The sequence below is a fragment of the Tachysurus fulvidraco genome, chromosome 24, assembly GCF_022655615.1.
Source record: "Tachysurus fulvidraco isolate hzauxx_2018 chromosome 24, HZAU_PFXX_2.0, whole genome shotgun sequence".
NCBI classification, from domain to species: domain Eukaryota; kingdom Metazoa; phylum Chordata; class Actinopteri; order Siluriformes; family Bagridae; genus Tachysurus; species Tachysurus fulvidraco.
The window spans coordinates 11,023,591-11,039,095 of record NC_062541.1 but is presented as its reverse complement, the minus strand read 5'-3'; the positions used below and the strand labels follow the sequence as shown (position 1 = coordinate 11,039,095).

The 15,505-nt window shown below is 37.2% G+C and overlaps 1 protein-coding gene across 1 annotated transcript; it reads right to left on the bottom strand.

The window, feature by feature from the left end:
* Positions 1-6,882: 6,882 nt before the first annotated feature.
* On the bottom strand, positions 6,883-14,683 carry meox2b (mesenchyme homeobox 2b). The gene is made up of 3 exons (XM_027176012.2): positions 13,799-14,683; positions 10,733-10,905; positions 6,883-8,001 (listed from the first exon to the last, which is right to left on the bottom strand). Exons 1-3 carry the CDS (start codon positions 14,283-14,285, stop codon positions 7,780-7,782), a joined length of 882 nt encoding a protein of 293 aa, XP_027031813.1. The 5' UTR covers positions 14,286-14,683; the 3' UTR covers positions 6,883-7,779.
* Positions 14,684-15,505: the final 822 nt, after the last annotated feature.

Genomic DNA, 15,505 nt, shown 5'->3' with positions numbered 1-15,505 from the left:
CTGATTTTCAGACATTTGAATCACAGGTGTATATCAGATCTAAATAACAAATAGTTAAACTGCATTTTTCCAGACCTGCCTCCTGCAGCGATATCATTAACATCAGAGCTATTTACGATGTCTTTCTTCAATAGCACAGGTAGGATGACCTAAACTGTGAAAGCTAACAGCTGAACATCTGTTGGCCTTAAAACATCTGGATGGGCCAATAAATCATTTTCCTTTGGTACTTCATCGAAAATGTTTGTTTCCATTTTCAATTTGAGGGTTCCTCAGACTGCGGTTCAGTGACAAAGTGAAGTAGAGATACCATTACAAAAAAAAATATTTAAATCCAGAACTCTCAGGTTCTTTGGTTTTTTGGTGTGTCTTTCTGGAAGAATCCTTCATTGTTCTATAAAGAACCCTAAACTGTGTAGAGCTAAGATTGTTGGAGAAATGTGTAGCAGCCTGGAAAAACTCTGTAGGTGGCCAAATTACGATACATGCTATAAGTACGTACTTGCTATGCTTTACAGATCTATCAGTTATTTTATAGTGACCTGAAAAGGGGTAAAAATGCATTTGAAGATTAAATATTCCAATGCTACTATAAGACATTTCTGGTTCTAAATTTGCAACCTGATCTACTTACTGATTTAAAAGAATTAGAAGTTTACAACCAGGTCTCATTTTGCCTCATCATTAGAGATTTTTTTTATTCTGTTTAAACACAAGCCTTTATATTTTTCTCTTCATGCAAGTGTTTTGTTTATGCTAACACTGGCAAGGAAATAATCACTGATTAATTAATTCAGTTTTGTATCTTGTTTTAAATATCTTGTTAAATCATTTAAATATGGTAAACCTTTGCTTTGCTTTGTCAAGTGTGTAGGCAATCATCTTTGTTTTAATGATGAAGTGATGGTCAGGAGCATCGCTAACAGTTTAAAAGTCTGTATCACTACCTACCTAAAAATCATCAAATCATGAGAAAATCACACTCAGGATTTTCTCTTGTCATCTGTAGACAGACTAATTGTGTTAAACACTGGGTTTGTTAAACTGGCTCCTTATTATCCTATTATTAGAAGGCTAACTAGCCAAGGCAAGGTTTTGTCAAATAATTTGAAAAATTTATCATTTTAGTTTGCTTCAGAATAGAAAGTGTTTTAGCTATATTTTTAGACAATATTTTCTTGCACATGCATGTGACTATCACTTTGGCCACATGACTATTTAATTTTCAAGATTTAATGCGCCATTCCACTAGGGCAATGATAATATTTAGTAAAAGGACCTAAAATCCATCATCACAAATCCTGTTATGATATTCTTGCATGACTCCATGATTTTGTGGTCCAAAGGAGTAATATGTCAGAAAAGCTCATATTATTATAGATATTGTTGATGCCAGAGTAAGTGATGCAATGTAGTTGGAAATCAGCAACTGTTACTAAATCCAGAGCAGATAATTTTGAAAGTCATCGTAATATATTGCTAATCATGTTGGAAATGTCTGTTACTTATGTTTCTTTTTGCCATTTCTTTCTTCCTCTTTTTTTTTTTACTGAAAAAAGAGCAGCTGCTACTAAACTGTTCTTCTGTATTTCCAAAATCATAATCCATCCACTTTTTAATAATATCATAAACTAAGAGTCTGCACTTTGCCTTTGCTGATTTAAATAAAGATAAAGCACTTTAACTAAGATGATGATGTTCTATTTTCCAGTATTACTTCAGCTGAGAACACTATAATAAATTGCTGACATAACATATTACAGTTTTATATTGTATGATCACCAGGATCTGGACCACTTGTGGGACCCATATCCAGCTGGTTCCATGTTATGATTTAAACAACAGCTCTGATCGTTTGACAAGAATTACATAGCATGTTATAATTATTTTTACAATCCAGTAGTGCCCAGTTTTGTATTGTTTGATTCCCTTAGGAAATGTACGGAAACAAACTAACAACTGTTTTCTGAACAGCCTCACCTGCAGACTCTAAAGTGCTTCCCGGCCTTCTGAATGTTTTAGATGACTGTTTTGAAAGGAAGTATAAATCAGGCTGTAAAGACTTTATCACAGAACCAGTTGGATGTGCTTGCTTTCAGAAACTCTCTCCTCCAGGTGTGCAGTTCAGCATCAAATCCAGAAAGCACGCAGACGTTCTGACAGAGATGAAACAAAGATGTAATGATTTTGCAATGTCGGTAGAATCCAGTGGGAATCTCAAGACAAGGTTCATCACTGCATTTAGAGCCAAAAGTCCAAAAACAATTGATCTTGGAATTGGCAAATTTACAAGCATGAACCTAATGACTGCACCAGTGAAGCGAATGTGGGTGTTATAACCTACTGGGACTGTGGGGGTTTTGGATACTGAAGTTATTCATGCACAACATTAAACAGATCTTCCTCCACAGTAAAGAACACAATCCCGTGTTTTCTTACTTCAAAGAAACTTTGCTGTGTAATTCACGGTAGCAACAATAATCAGTCTGTGAAAAAAAATGACCCAGTCTGATTTATTAAATAAGCTGATTAAATAAGAAGGGGTTTAAAAGAACTAGAAATATACAGAATGCTCCTGCCTTAGAATGATGTAAGGATACTCACCCCACATTCCCACCCACTCCAGAAAGAATTCAGACTAATCACACCCATTCATGTAGGACTTCTGATTAATCCCGCCTGCCTCAAAGGCATTCTGACCAATCCTACCCACTCACTGAGTTACTATTGTCTGTACCTGCCTGGGATGTTTTCTAATGTGCAAAATTATTAGTGACCACAGTTAGTGACCCTGGCAAGGATAAAGCATTTACTAAAGATGAGTTAATGAACATGGTAAACATGACACATCTAATGCACTGCCATTATTTGCAAACCATCCCAATAAAAGTAAAAACATCCATTGATACGACCTTTCTTCTACAAATAAGAATTACCGTAATAACAAATATGTAATAACAAATTATATTAAACAATTTTAAGGATAAAAAAAACAAATGATCATGTTCTTTTTCATACAGTACATGTGTTGTGGAGGAAGGCTCTCCGGTTGAATTGGTGGTCTTCCACTAGAGATAGGGAGTGTTTGGGAGTGCTTTAGAATGACAGGAATGCCATAGTGTGTGTACACAGGTGCACTAGGAAATGGGATAGGATTGGGATCAGACAGTTAATTGGGAACTAAATGGACATATAAAATAAGTGCCTATACTTTTCTGCAATCAGTCCATACAAAAGCATTTAGTCCACACATAAATCTGGAAATAAAGGCAACCAAGGGTTATAGAAATCAACTTACTGGCTCAGCATAAGACAATTATTGGGAGAAGAGTGACGGAAAACTATAGTCTGCACAACTCTGGGAGAAACATGGACAATCATTCATAATTTTCATTGTTGCTCCATTCTCTGGAAAAGATTAATGAAGATGCTCAGCTTGTACTTTAATGTGATTTGCAATTTAAGATGAATCAGGAAGATTACAATAAGTTTTCCTCCTAAACCCCATACATTAAGTCTTCAAGTTGTGCCAGATTTAAGACTAATTTGCTCACACTTCCATGCTACAAGTCTTGGACTGCGGTTCTGGGTGGAAAATGACAGCATTTGCAGAACAGATGTTTGTGTTTTCTGTAAAGCCTCAGTTTATGCATGAGTGCTGTTAACAGAGCCGTTTAAGTGACATAAAACATGAACTGCTAATTAAAGAAAGTAGAAAGAAAGAAAGAAAGAAAGAAAGAAAGAAAGAAAGAAAGAAAGAAAGAAAGAAAGAAAGAAAGAAAGAAAGAAATGGTCTTAAGCACAAAAATAAGTTTTAATTGATTGTGGTTAAACGTGGTCTTAATACTTTCACAGAAATTTTGAAAGTAATGTTAAAAAATAAATGAATACTTATTATTTTTAGTAATTAATGTCTGCCACAAGATTCAAGTCTCATTTCTCTTTAAATATCTGTTTTTGAGATATTCAATACCTGATTAGAGGCTTGTCACAAATAACAAACATATGTTGAAACCAAGGAACACATTGTGTAGGTTATATGGCTACTTTTTCAGTGCCTGAATTGTTTTTCCTGGAATGGCTGTCTGAGTCTGATAAAACTTATGACTCTTATTTCACTTTATCACTCAATCATTTTCTAGCTTTTGTTTTAGATTTGATATGTACATCTCTTTTTTTGGTCGAGAGGTCATATGCGTGACTCGGGCTTTTAATGCTCCAGGTGTGAAGTCACATTCTGCTCTATTTCCTTCAGTTCTTGGCCTAGGTCTACTGTAGTTAAAGTCGCTGTTGTGCCAATAAATAAGACTTTAAATGGACAAAACAGCTGTCACTCATGGTCCCCTGCCAGTTTATTGGAGGGGTTGTGGTTTCCTGCATTTCGTCATCCGATATCATCCGGCCATAATCTTACGATTCGGAACAATTTCCTGAGCCCTAGACGATTCCTCAATCTTGGATACCGCAGCATTAAAACCGCACTGAATTTTGGATGTAGGATTTGTTTGAGTTGCTATAATAATCTTTCCAAGAGCATTATGAATTCAAACTCTTTCTTAAACACTTGCAAGGGAATGTAGATCCAGTTTGCCAGTTCAGAATTTTAAGTCACAGAAAAATGTGACATGGTTAAACCATTTTATTATTACACCACAACCACCATTTGTTTTTGTCTGGAAGCATGACCGTTGACTTTTGCTCAATAACAGCCATGGAATGAGATTAAGCCTAAAGATCTGTGATGACACCTGATCTCTAGCTTGTGCTCAATTATGTTAACAAACATGTACATTTCTTGTGGACAGCGATTTTTAATTTGTCCCATATGCACGTGAGTTGGCTTCGATCCAGACTGTCTGTGGAAACAGTGAAAAATTCAACGCATCTCCTACTGCAGCAAAGTGGCTGTTGGAATCGAATTTAATGTGGGTGTTTCATTATCTACACCCTGTTGGTGAAAGATTTGTTCTCGTGCCGTGCCACTGGATTTAGAAGCCCACAGCCACTGTGACACTAGCTGTCACAGTTCAGCATGGATCATCCATCAGCACCTTCAGTTCCACTGAATATGATCCTAAATCATTTCACTGAGAGGCCACGCAGACACCCAAATTCAATGTGGAAAACTCTTCAGTTGGCTGTGTTGTTCTTGGCATGGCACAGTGAAATGACTACATTTCCCTTCCTGCTAAAGGAAAGCTGTTCTCTGTGGGGTCAATGTAGATGGTTCATCCAAGATCAAAAGTAACATGGACCAGAGGCAATCCAAAACAACAGCAGTTTTATCATCCTCTTGCATTGCATGGACTGACTGAACTTGGAAAAGTCAGACCTTGTAAATACCCAGGGAGACTATATACAACAAGACAATCCCTTAAAAGTAAGGGGAAAGAAACCTGATCATCCTGCAACATTGTAAAAAAAATGAGAATAATATTATGTTGAAATATTTGTTTAAGTACAACCAGCTATTTTTAACACTCTGTGTTGAATTATTTAGTCTGATTGGTCAGGAGGTGTTTAATAATGCCCTATAACAGCAGCTCTGACAGTAGAGACAGCTGTAATGGTAGGTTTATAAAAATAAGCTTGTGGTAGCAATTTCTACACTAATACATCATTCACAAAGAGGTGCATGAGACTGTCCATGATAATAAGCTAAGGCTAATAATGAACAGATTTTAAAAAATATTGTGTAGTGCATTCACAAAAAATAAAGATTTTTTTAATTAATAATAAATAACATTATTAATAAAGATTTGAATAAAGATCAATTGTTGATACGGTGATGCTTTCTGTAAAGAAACACTTAATAAAAAATTTTGGATGACGTTTCCAGCATCAGTGCTTTGTTACGGTGTGATTTTAGGACTGTTTATAGCTGCTATAATACAAATGAAAACAGATATTAGCTTGTTTCATGAATTTTACAACATCACAGCACGAAATCTAGAAATGTATAGAAAATACACTAGAAATGTATAAAAATACACTGTCTTGCTTATTAATAAACAATCATTCACTTTAGGATGGTGAAACGTAGAAACTCCACGTCAAACTCCATTACACCACCCTGTTGCTGCTTTCCTATAACACACCTCGTTATGTTTTATTACCTTTTAACTTCTTTTTTATTCTAGACACCAAATCTACAATAATACAAACAGTATGGTTTTCAATTAGCTCTTTACCACTCAGTCACAGAGAAAAACATATCATCCAAAATTTGGTTGCTTGCTTTCAGTTTCTTTAATGATCTAGATCGTGGCCTGTGGTATACGTCTCATACCTAAGTCATGTTTGTCTTGATTTGTGTTTATTTATGTAAGTTTTTTATTGATTTGTTTGTCCATAGCAACGTCTCCCAGTCCATATTACTCATGTCCTTGTTTAGACATGCCTATGATCACGCTACAGCTAAACATATTTGCAAGGAATTTCTTACAACCACGAGCTGTTTTCTCAAGAGCATTGCTCAGTGTCTCGCTTTGATCACAGTATATCTTATACAAACATCTAAATTGTACAGCTAATCAAAACCATCTTGCACAGAGAAAAAAAAATGCATGGCTGCCTTTGACCACAGCTGAAAACAAATCCACTTAGACTGGGTTTTGCCAGAGTGTCAGGGGGAACAGTAAAGCCACAAATCAAATCTCCCTAAGTTTTGGAGGGATAGAATCACCAGCTTCTCTCATAAGTGAGGACTCTTCAAAACTCAGGCCAAGCTACTCCAAAAATTAGCATGTACACTGCAATCATAGACATGTCAAAGCATAATATTGGATTTTCAATATGGCTTTCCATCAAATTTACATCATATTAACTTATTTAGAGGTGATGATATTTATACAGAAACCAAGACTCTAAAAGGAAAAAAAGAAATAGTTTAAAAACTTTGTGGTAAATTTATTCAGGTCAATGGATGAACAAAAATGCAATCCTTATTTATTCAAAAGGTAAACGTATTAATTTGAGAAAAAAAAAGAAATAAACTACACAACCAAGAGAGCAGATCAGAAATGGTATAAAATGCATTTGGTATATTAATCATAACAGCCTTCATGCTAGCAGGAATTAAGCGATGCAAGTATTGTAAAAACTGTTAATTTTGTCATTAATAGGATATTTGGTCAAATTATAATATTTAAATAAATGTCCAAAGTAAACTGTAGTTTTGGTGCTTAGCTCAGTGAGAAATACAGCATTCTGTTAACTGCCTTTTACAGGATATTTATAGGCATTCAATAGCCAGTGGGATTCAGAAAATGACAATGATGATGATGATGATGATGATGTTGTTGTTGTTGTTGTTGTTATTATTATCATCATCATCATCATCATCATCATCATCATCATCATTATTATTATTATTATTATTATTATTAGGCAAAATGCTGCTTTTTCAATGCTGCAAGTGTTCATTTACATCATCAAATTGAACACTAAGTCAATACAGTAGCAATCAATAAAGGCAATACTTAAAACAGTGCAACGTTTTTCCCCAAGGCACTTAAGTGGAATGTTCCGAACATTTATTTACAAAATCCAGAGCTCGCAAGTAAAAAACAAACAAACACAAAAACAAAAAATTGCAGTCATTTATCTACAGCTATAATCCAAGTCCTTTTTTCTTTATGTGTCCAGTCTTTCCATCTCAAAGATGTTTCAGATTTTGAGTAAATGCTAAACATTGGCCCTAGTTTTCAAGGCCTATAATTCTAAGAGTTGTAGATTCCTGAGGAAAACTGTAAGGTTCAGGTGTAAATTTCCAGAAGGTCATAAGTGAGCATGCTCAGAGCTCTGGTCACTGTCATGACTGTCGTCCTCATTGGTGGGGGAACCTGCAGGGTGATGCAGACCCACCATGCCTGCAAACTCGGAGGGCAACAGGGTTCCTTTCTTCACGTTCACCAGTTCTTTCTCTCGCGCTGCAGCTCCCTGCTGTCCTCCTTTCACTCGTTTCCACTTCATCCTTCTGTTCTGAAACCACACTTTCACCTACGCAGATTGAAGACGCAATGAATTAACTCAAGTTTCAGTTTAAGCACAGATCATTTTAAAATGCCCTTGGTATCATAAAGTGGATAACGACAAATGTACACAATATTTACAGGTCTGTGTCTCCTAGCAACACTGACTTGCCAGAACTGCCTTCAGAGAAACTCAATGCCCCTCGGTGCGTGCCTGAGCAGGCGGGTGTGATACTTTTTAGAAGGAACGGTTGTGGCATACAAGCCCCACCTCTAAAACCACCATCACCTCTATGTGAGAGGTCTCTTCTTAAAGTGGGTGTACAAACGTATGTGTTTCTGTTTGATTTACAAGCTTTTTTTAACAGAGTGCACAGGGTTCAGTTTTACTCTCAATTCGTTCACTATATACTGCTTTTACATTAGGCCCACACACACAAACAGCACCTCGTCTTCCATGGTAGGACTCGGCAGCTCTTCGACGTCACACTTGCGGAAGATATCTTATTTTAACAGTGTGGCTATTTTTCTTCATGGATTTTGGATGAGTGTATGTGCAGCAACCTGATTGGTGCCATGGGAGTTGGCATCGGGTGGCCAGGCTATTTACACCTGGTCAATAATGTGCTGATACATGGCGCCTGGGGGCGTGCTGGCCCGTGGCCCTGACTCATTTGCCTGACTCAGCAACTTGCACTGTATTTGTGTCACTCAGTGATGATTAAGCTGCTGCCTAAAACAGTCTGAACACTTCCAGACCCCAAGTTGGTAACCACCCCCCAACCTATATGACTATTTTAGGGGTAGGTAGTTATTTTGGATGGCAGGTACTTTAGAATGAGCTGCATGAACATGAAGCTTGTCTAATATCACAATTGCAATATTCATATTCCTGCAAATTTCTGAGTTAGCTAACTGAACAGACCATTATCAGATTTTTCAATAAGTTCTCAACATTGTGTGTGTGTGTGTGTGTGTGTGTGTGTGTGTGTGTGTGTGTGTGTGTGTGTGTGTGTGTGTGTGTGTGTGTGTGTGTGTGTGTGTGTGTGTGTGTGTGTGTGTGTGTGTGTGTGTGTGTGTGTGTGTGTGTGTGTGTTAAAGGAAAATAATCAGCAACCTGGGTGGTGGGATGCTTCACCATATTAATAATTGTTCATTTCTTATGGTTATGTGTAACATCAGCAACATATGTCCATGTGAATGAATTATTACTATGGAAATGCCAACGTATTTGAGCAGCTGCATTAATCTTAGCAACTGTCAGAGCTAAGTTGTTATAGGACATTAATCAAGATTTCTGACTAATCAGTATAAAGTGATTTAACCAGTTATTAAAATAATGGTTTACTTTATGATTTCATTAAAAAGTTGCTCAAAATATGTAAACTTTTAAACAATAATTTAACATTATGATCATTAGTGTTAGGGCTAAAAAATTAGTATATCATATTAAAGAACCACTTTGCTGAACAAAACTTGTATGCTGAGAAGAAAAACCGAAAACAAAAGGGACAAAACTAGGAGTACTGAGAATACTTGCACACTGACTGATTTATCACTCGTTACTTTCTTTAATATAATGTGATGAGTGAACACATTAACTAGTGAAATTTAGCTGTTCCAGGATCAACCCACACACAGATTTATTGGACCGGTGAAGGGAATCTTCGAGAGGCAGTGTGTGGAGGAGTGCGGAGGGAAAATAGGGCTGAACAGGAAGACTTGAATCCTCTGTGAGTTGTCTGGCTTCTTTGGCTTTTCATTGGGCCAAGGGGCTCAAGATGGGTTTATACTACAGGTTTTCTGGATTATGCATGGGTGTATGATCCATAGGCTGTGGTGGATAAATGCAGTCTATCAAGTAGAAGTTTGATTTAGGCTAGGATACCATGGAATACAAAGGTTGAGTCAAATCATTGTATGTTGCTTAAAAGACAATTCAGTAGGTTTTGGTTGTATTTAAGGGTGTCAGTATTCCAGAGTGTGAAATACACTGTGTGCGTGAGAGAAGTAGTGGAAACATTTGGCTCTTTTCGGGCTCTACAAACAGCAGGAGAAATACGGAAAAAACAGATGTGTTAAAAACAACACATTTGCGTTTTCAACACATCTGTCTGTCTAATCAAATATATCATATTTGTTTATTTTTTTAATACATCTGGTGTGTTTTAAGGCAGGTTGTTTTTGCTTTAAAATACAGTACAGTATTTTAAAGGCAAGGTTCGTGACACTCATGAAACCTCAACTTATACACGCAAACAAAAAGCAGATATGTAGATGTGAATACTGACAACATTAAAAGTGTGTGAGACCACTTTTTAATGTATTTTAATGAACACACACACACACACACACACACACACACACACACACACACACACACACACACACACACACACACACACACACACACACACACACACACACACACACATATGCACACACACACACACACACACACACACACACACACACACACACACACACACACACACACACACACACTGGACGTACAGCTTATGTTTTGAAAACTATTAGCCTCAGAGAGATATCGTGCTTTTCATTTTCAAATGTCAAAACAGTGCTTCATGTTGTAACCTTCTAATCAAAATTAAATAGGTAAATAGTGTTTCAAGTATTATTTTACATTCCCTAAAACCATGTTTAATTTTTTTGGCAATTAAAAAAATGCCACAGCTGGATTTAACCCTATTCAAACATAAATATTCAGCAGAAAGCAAGCTCAGTATGGGGCATACTTGTCTCTCTGTGAGGTCAAGGTTGACAGCAATTTCGTAACGTCTTAGCCGTGTCAGATAGTTGTGGTGGGCAAACTCTGACTCCAGTTCCCGGATCTGCTCCTTGGTGAACGCTGTGCGCTCCTTCCTGGGCTTACTGCTCATGTCTGACTTATAGCTCCCGTCTTGGGAATCTGAAATGAAAAACAGAACATTTTCCAGCTGTGGGGGGAAAATTCGCCGAAACTAGACAAAAAAAAAGTTTGATTGAAAATACAAAAGGACAGAAATAAAAGACCTGGGATTGTGTGATAAACTACAGGAGCCCAGGAAAAATGAAAATAAAATGAGAGCTAAACAATTAGGGGTTCCAGTCACCTTTTATTACAACGATATTGGTCATGTGTTTGCAGAAGGCCATCAAGGCCAGGCGCAGAGTAAACCTGGACTAAATCAGAACAGCTCTACTGTTCTCTCTCATTTCTATATGATCCATCTTACATTTCACAGTCCTTTACTGTATATCAGGTACTATTTTTTTTTATCAGATTTAATATTTTTACTAGTTAAACAAGATATTTGCAAATGCAGAAAATTTTCTATCCATGCTATTTATTTTTTTGTATTGTACTTTTAGATGTATATTGTAGCTTGATAATTAATTATATAGTATTATTTATTTAATTGTACTGGTATTAAAAGTAGCTAAATGTTTACTGCTTCTTTTTAATAGATTTAATAAGGTCTGACTCCTACTTATAGTAACCTGAGAGCACGGTGGGGAGATTTTGCTAAGTGAAACAGTAAGTCGTGCGTGTGCTGGCCAGTGGTGTACAGGTTTAATGGCCGAGTCTGGTGCTACACCGGGTCATTCCTTCATCAGCCTCAGAGGTATAACTTGCTGTGGCATTTTCCTTCAGAGCTTTAATGGCCTACTGGTGAAACTGGGCTTTAAATGCTTGCGCCAGTCACACCTGTGCTTTTGATCCCCCAACATGTGTACTGCATTTTGAACCACAAAATATGTTTAATGTTCATGCTGAAAACTGTCATTTATTGTTTTAGTGCCTGCTTTTCATTTGCAAAAACATAAATACAATTTAAAGACAATCTTGAATTGACGTTGTGTAGAAGTCATTTTACATCTTAATAAAAGCCTGACATTACTGATATTAATGAACCTACAGTAAGTCAATATTTTAAAATTGGTTGACTTCATCGTTTTTGTTTTTTTTTTGTCTAGTTTTTCATAATCAGCCTGCAGGAAAGACACCGGTTAGCATTTCTCCATTCTACGGCACGTCTGTTACTTAAGGACCTTTATGCTGGCAGTTGAAAATAAAATTCATGTCTGAAAGAGTGGGCCATAAATTATGCTCCAGCACTTTGTCGCCTTGAAATGTATTATTTAAACTGCCCCTGTGAAGTTAAACCAAAACTAACCCCTAAAGTGTTTTCATGAAAGGGATAAAGGCACCATTACAGAGCTGAAACTGCTGCCTCTACTTTCAAGGAGGAGGAATAATTTCTGAAACCATATTTTTGTCCTGACCACATGAAAGTGATCTGAGGAAAATTACAACCCACTTCATTTATTGGTACTGAACTTGCAAGAGTTGGTCATTTGGCTATATGGTGCCACTATTCATTTAATCAATGTCTCTAGCAGCACCTTTCAAAAAAGAACAAAGCAGAATAGGAAAAAAAGGTAATGTTGAGAATTGCACAATGTTCTAAACTCCAACATTCTACCCTTTCGATTTCATTTACATCTAACTAAAAATGGTTAGAAGGACGTAAAATTGTCATTTTATATTAAGTGTCTGTTATTAATATATTTATTGCATTAGCCAAGGAAAGCTTTACACCTGATTCAGTTTAATGTTCGAGCAGCCTAATATGCTGCTTACCAATGTTTTTAATAGTTTGTATATGTGTTTGTTTTAATCTTTGTTTTAGTCTTTTTTTTATTGCTTTTTGGATAAATACTGTACCGTTGGGACAGTCAGGTCAGCAAATGTCACAGAATTTGTCATGGATTTGAATTAAAAATTTATTTAAAAGACTCGTCTATGACTCGTCTGTCCTTTACAGACAGCTGACTGTATTACACTCCAATAAAATAACAAGACTATAAAAGAAAGAAAGAAAGAAAGAAAGAAAGAAAGAAAGAAAGAAAGAAAGAAAGAAAGAAAGAAAGAAAGAAAGAAAGAAAGAAAGAAAGAAAAACTGTATTTTAGTTTAAAATCCCCTTTCAGAACTGACATGACCTATATGGAGAAAAAAAGCATGCATACAGTATGTAACATAAATAAACCTCACCAAACGAGTGTTCTGACAGTTGACAAAAATCATAATAGAATCCTGAAAGAGGGAAGGATTATTTTCCTGGTTAACATAATTTATTATTGAGTATGGAAATAGAATGGATAACTACCAAACCAAAGCTGGCTTAGAAAAATGAAACACATGCTGCAAACTTTTTAGTCGTTAGACAGCGCACATGCTAAAACTAAAATAAAATGGTAACAATTATCACTGACGATGACATATTCATTCCATCTCATGGATTAGAACAGAGAGTATTCAGTGCCTTTTAATATACAATAATCATGAAAAGAAAAGAGTATGCAATTTTTCACAGTTGTGTGTTTGGAATAATTATTCAGGTTCAAAGAATTAACTAGTTTTTCCATCAACACAGTTTTTCCATACATATACTAAAGTTGCATCACAATACACCTGAAGAATGAAAATGACTGTTAAATTATGCAAGAAACATCAAATAATCTGTTTGAACTGTTGTGGAAAACACAATATAAAAATGGACTAATATAATAAAATAATAGGCATAATAATTCATATTAACTTCCTATGGGTTACATGGGTTTTTAAATGTTTGACTTGTATGGGTCATTTGGTAATATTTAAAATTGTTATTGAATTAATTAATTTTCTGTAAATGTATTTTTTAAAAGTTTATCATTTTGAATATATTTTAATTTTAAAATTTAAGAATCTGGCAGTATTTATAATATTATTCTAGCAGAACAATGCAGTTCTACTGAATAAATATCACTTGCTTACCCGAGTTGTCACTCTTTCCTTTACTGTTCCTTCTCTCTGCTTCGATGGGTGACATTGTTTGCCGCCCGTAGTCCCCAGACCCACACACTGCTCCCGCTGGGTCAGTGTTTCCTAGGCCCGTGTTTGCTGTGCACATATTCTGACTCGCTGTTCCTCCAGTGCACAGCTCTGTGGCAGGAGTGTCATGGTGAGGAAGGCATGCGGCGTGACGAGTGCTGCCAGGTGAGGGCATCTGCTGGACATGCCAGGTGGGCTGATGGTGTTGTTGATGGGGCAGTTGAAGAGAAGGATGGTTGCGTGCATGAAGTGCTCCAAAACTTCCCTCCTCTCCTGTGTAGCTGCACGGCGGTGAGGTTCCTGGCAAATCAGGGTAGGAGACGTGATCTGAGCGGCCATGCAATGCCAGCGAGGACTGGGTAAAAGCCGGGTGGAGAGTCTGAGCCGGAGCATGTGGGTTCCGCAGGCAGCCAAACAGAGAATGATCCATCTTGCTTCAATCACCTCAAATCCACACTGAAGTACTCCAGACCAAAAAACACAAAAATACACCCTACAAGACTGAACTGAATGTCAAACTAAAGAGAGAAAATGCAGAAAAGTGGTAGTAGGAGAACCAAAAACACCCCCCAAAAATCACTCTGCTCCCTTCTGACCCCTCTCGTACGGCTCTCGCAATCCAGGACGTGAATGGCAAAAGGAAGAGGCAGCAGGCGGTGATGAAAGACTGGGCCTCCGGTAATCCTGAGCATGCAGCCCCTGTTGCCAGGCCTAGCAAGGGTAAACACACACAGCCTGCTGGAGGCTGCTCGGGTGACACACAACAGAAAGGGAGGGAGAGAGAGAGAGAGAGAGAGAGAGAGAGAGAGAGAGAGAGAGAGAGAGAGAGAGAGAGAGAGAGAGACAGAGAGAGAGAGAGAGAGAGAGAGAGAGAGAAAGAGAGAGAGAGAGAGAGAGAGAGAGAGAGAGAGAGAGAGAGAGAGAGAGAGAGAGAGAGCAGGGAGTTTAGGGGCGCTTCCAGAGAAATGGAAAAGGAGAGAGGAATAGACAGAGAAAGAGAGATGAGGAGGCTCAGAGGAGGAGGAGGTGGTAGGGCTGGATGTTATATATAGGGCGTAACTTGAGAGTGAGGCCGGGTCACTGGCTGCTTGCTACTGACCACATGCTTATGGTCTTCCTCTAGAAAGTGAGAGACAATAAATTTGAACCTGGCCAAGCAGGTCTGACCTCAAGGGAAACGCAGGCAATTTATTTTGGATCTCAGCTGTCTGATCTTGGCTGGCACATTTTCTAAGAATATTCGTGTCAGGGGAACTGGGGGCTCGGATGTGGAGTGGGTTAGAGACTGAAACTCATCTTGCTTTGTAGGTGCAATTTAAGAAAACTGGCTAAAGCTAAAGCTTTTATTTTATGCATCAGTCACCATTACCACCACCACCACCGTGATCTGGTCATCATTATCTTCTTCTTCTTCTTCTTCTTCTTCTTCTTCTTCTTCTTCTTCTTCTTCTTCTTCTTCTTCTTCTTCTATACATAAATTATTTGACATTTTATTTGCACACTTTCTGTTTCTACAGTGTTATCAATGTCTTCAAACTACATGGAATCAAAGATTCTTATATTTTCCTATTGTAAGAATCCTACAATGATCCATATATTTTAAATGAAATAAAGAATCAATTTTTTTTAGAAAATCATTAAAAATCTGCT

Coding starts and splice junctions, on each gene's coding strand:
- meox2b (XM_027176012.2), bottom strand. CDS start 14,285: ATGGATCATTCTCTGTTTGGCTGCCTGCGGAACCCACATGCTCCGGCT. Junction 10,906..13,798: donor AGGAAAGAGTGACAACTCGG/GTAAGCAAGTGA, acceptor TTTTCATTTCAG/ATTCCCAAGACGGGAGCTAT. Junction 8,002..10,732: donor TTGACCTCACAGAGAGACAA/GTATGCCCCATA, acceptor CAATCTGCGTAG/GTGAAAGTGTGGTTTCAGAA.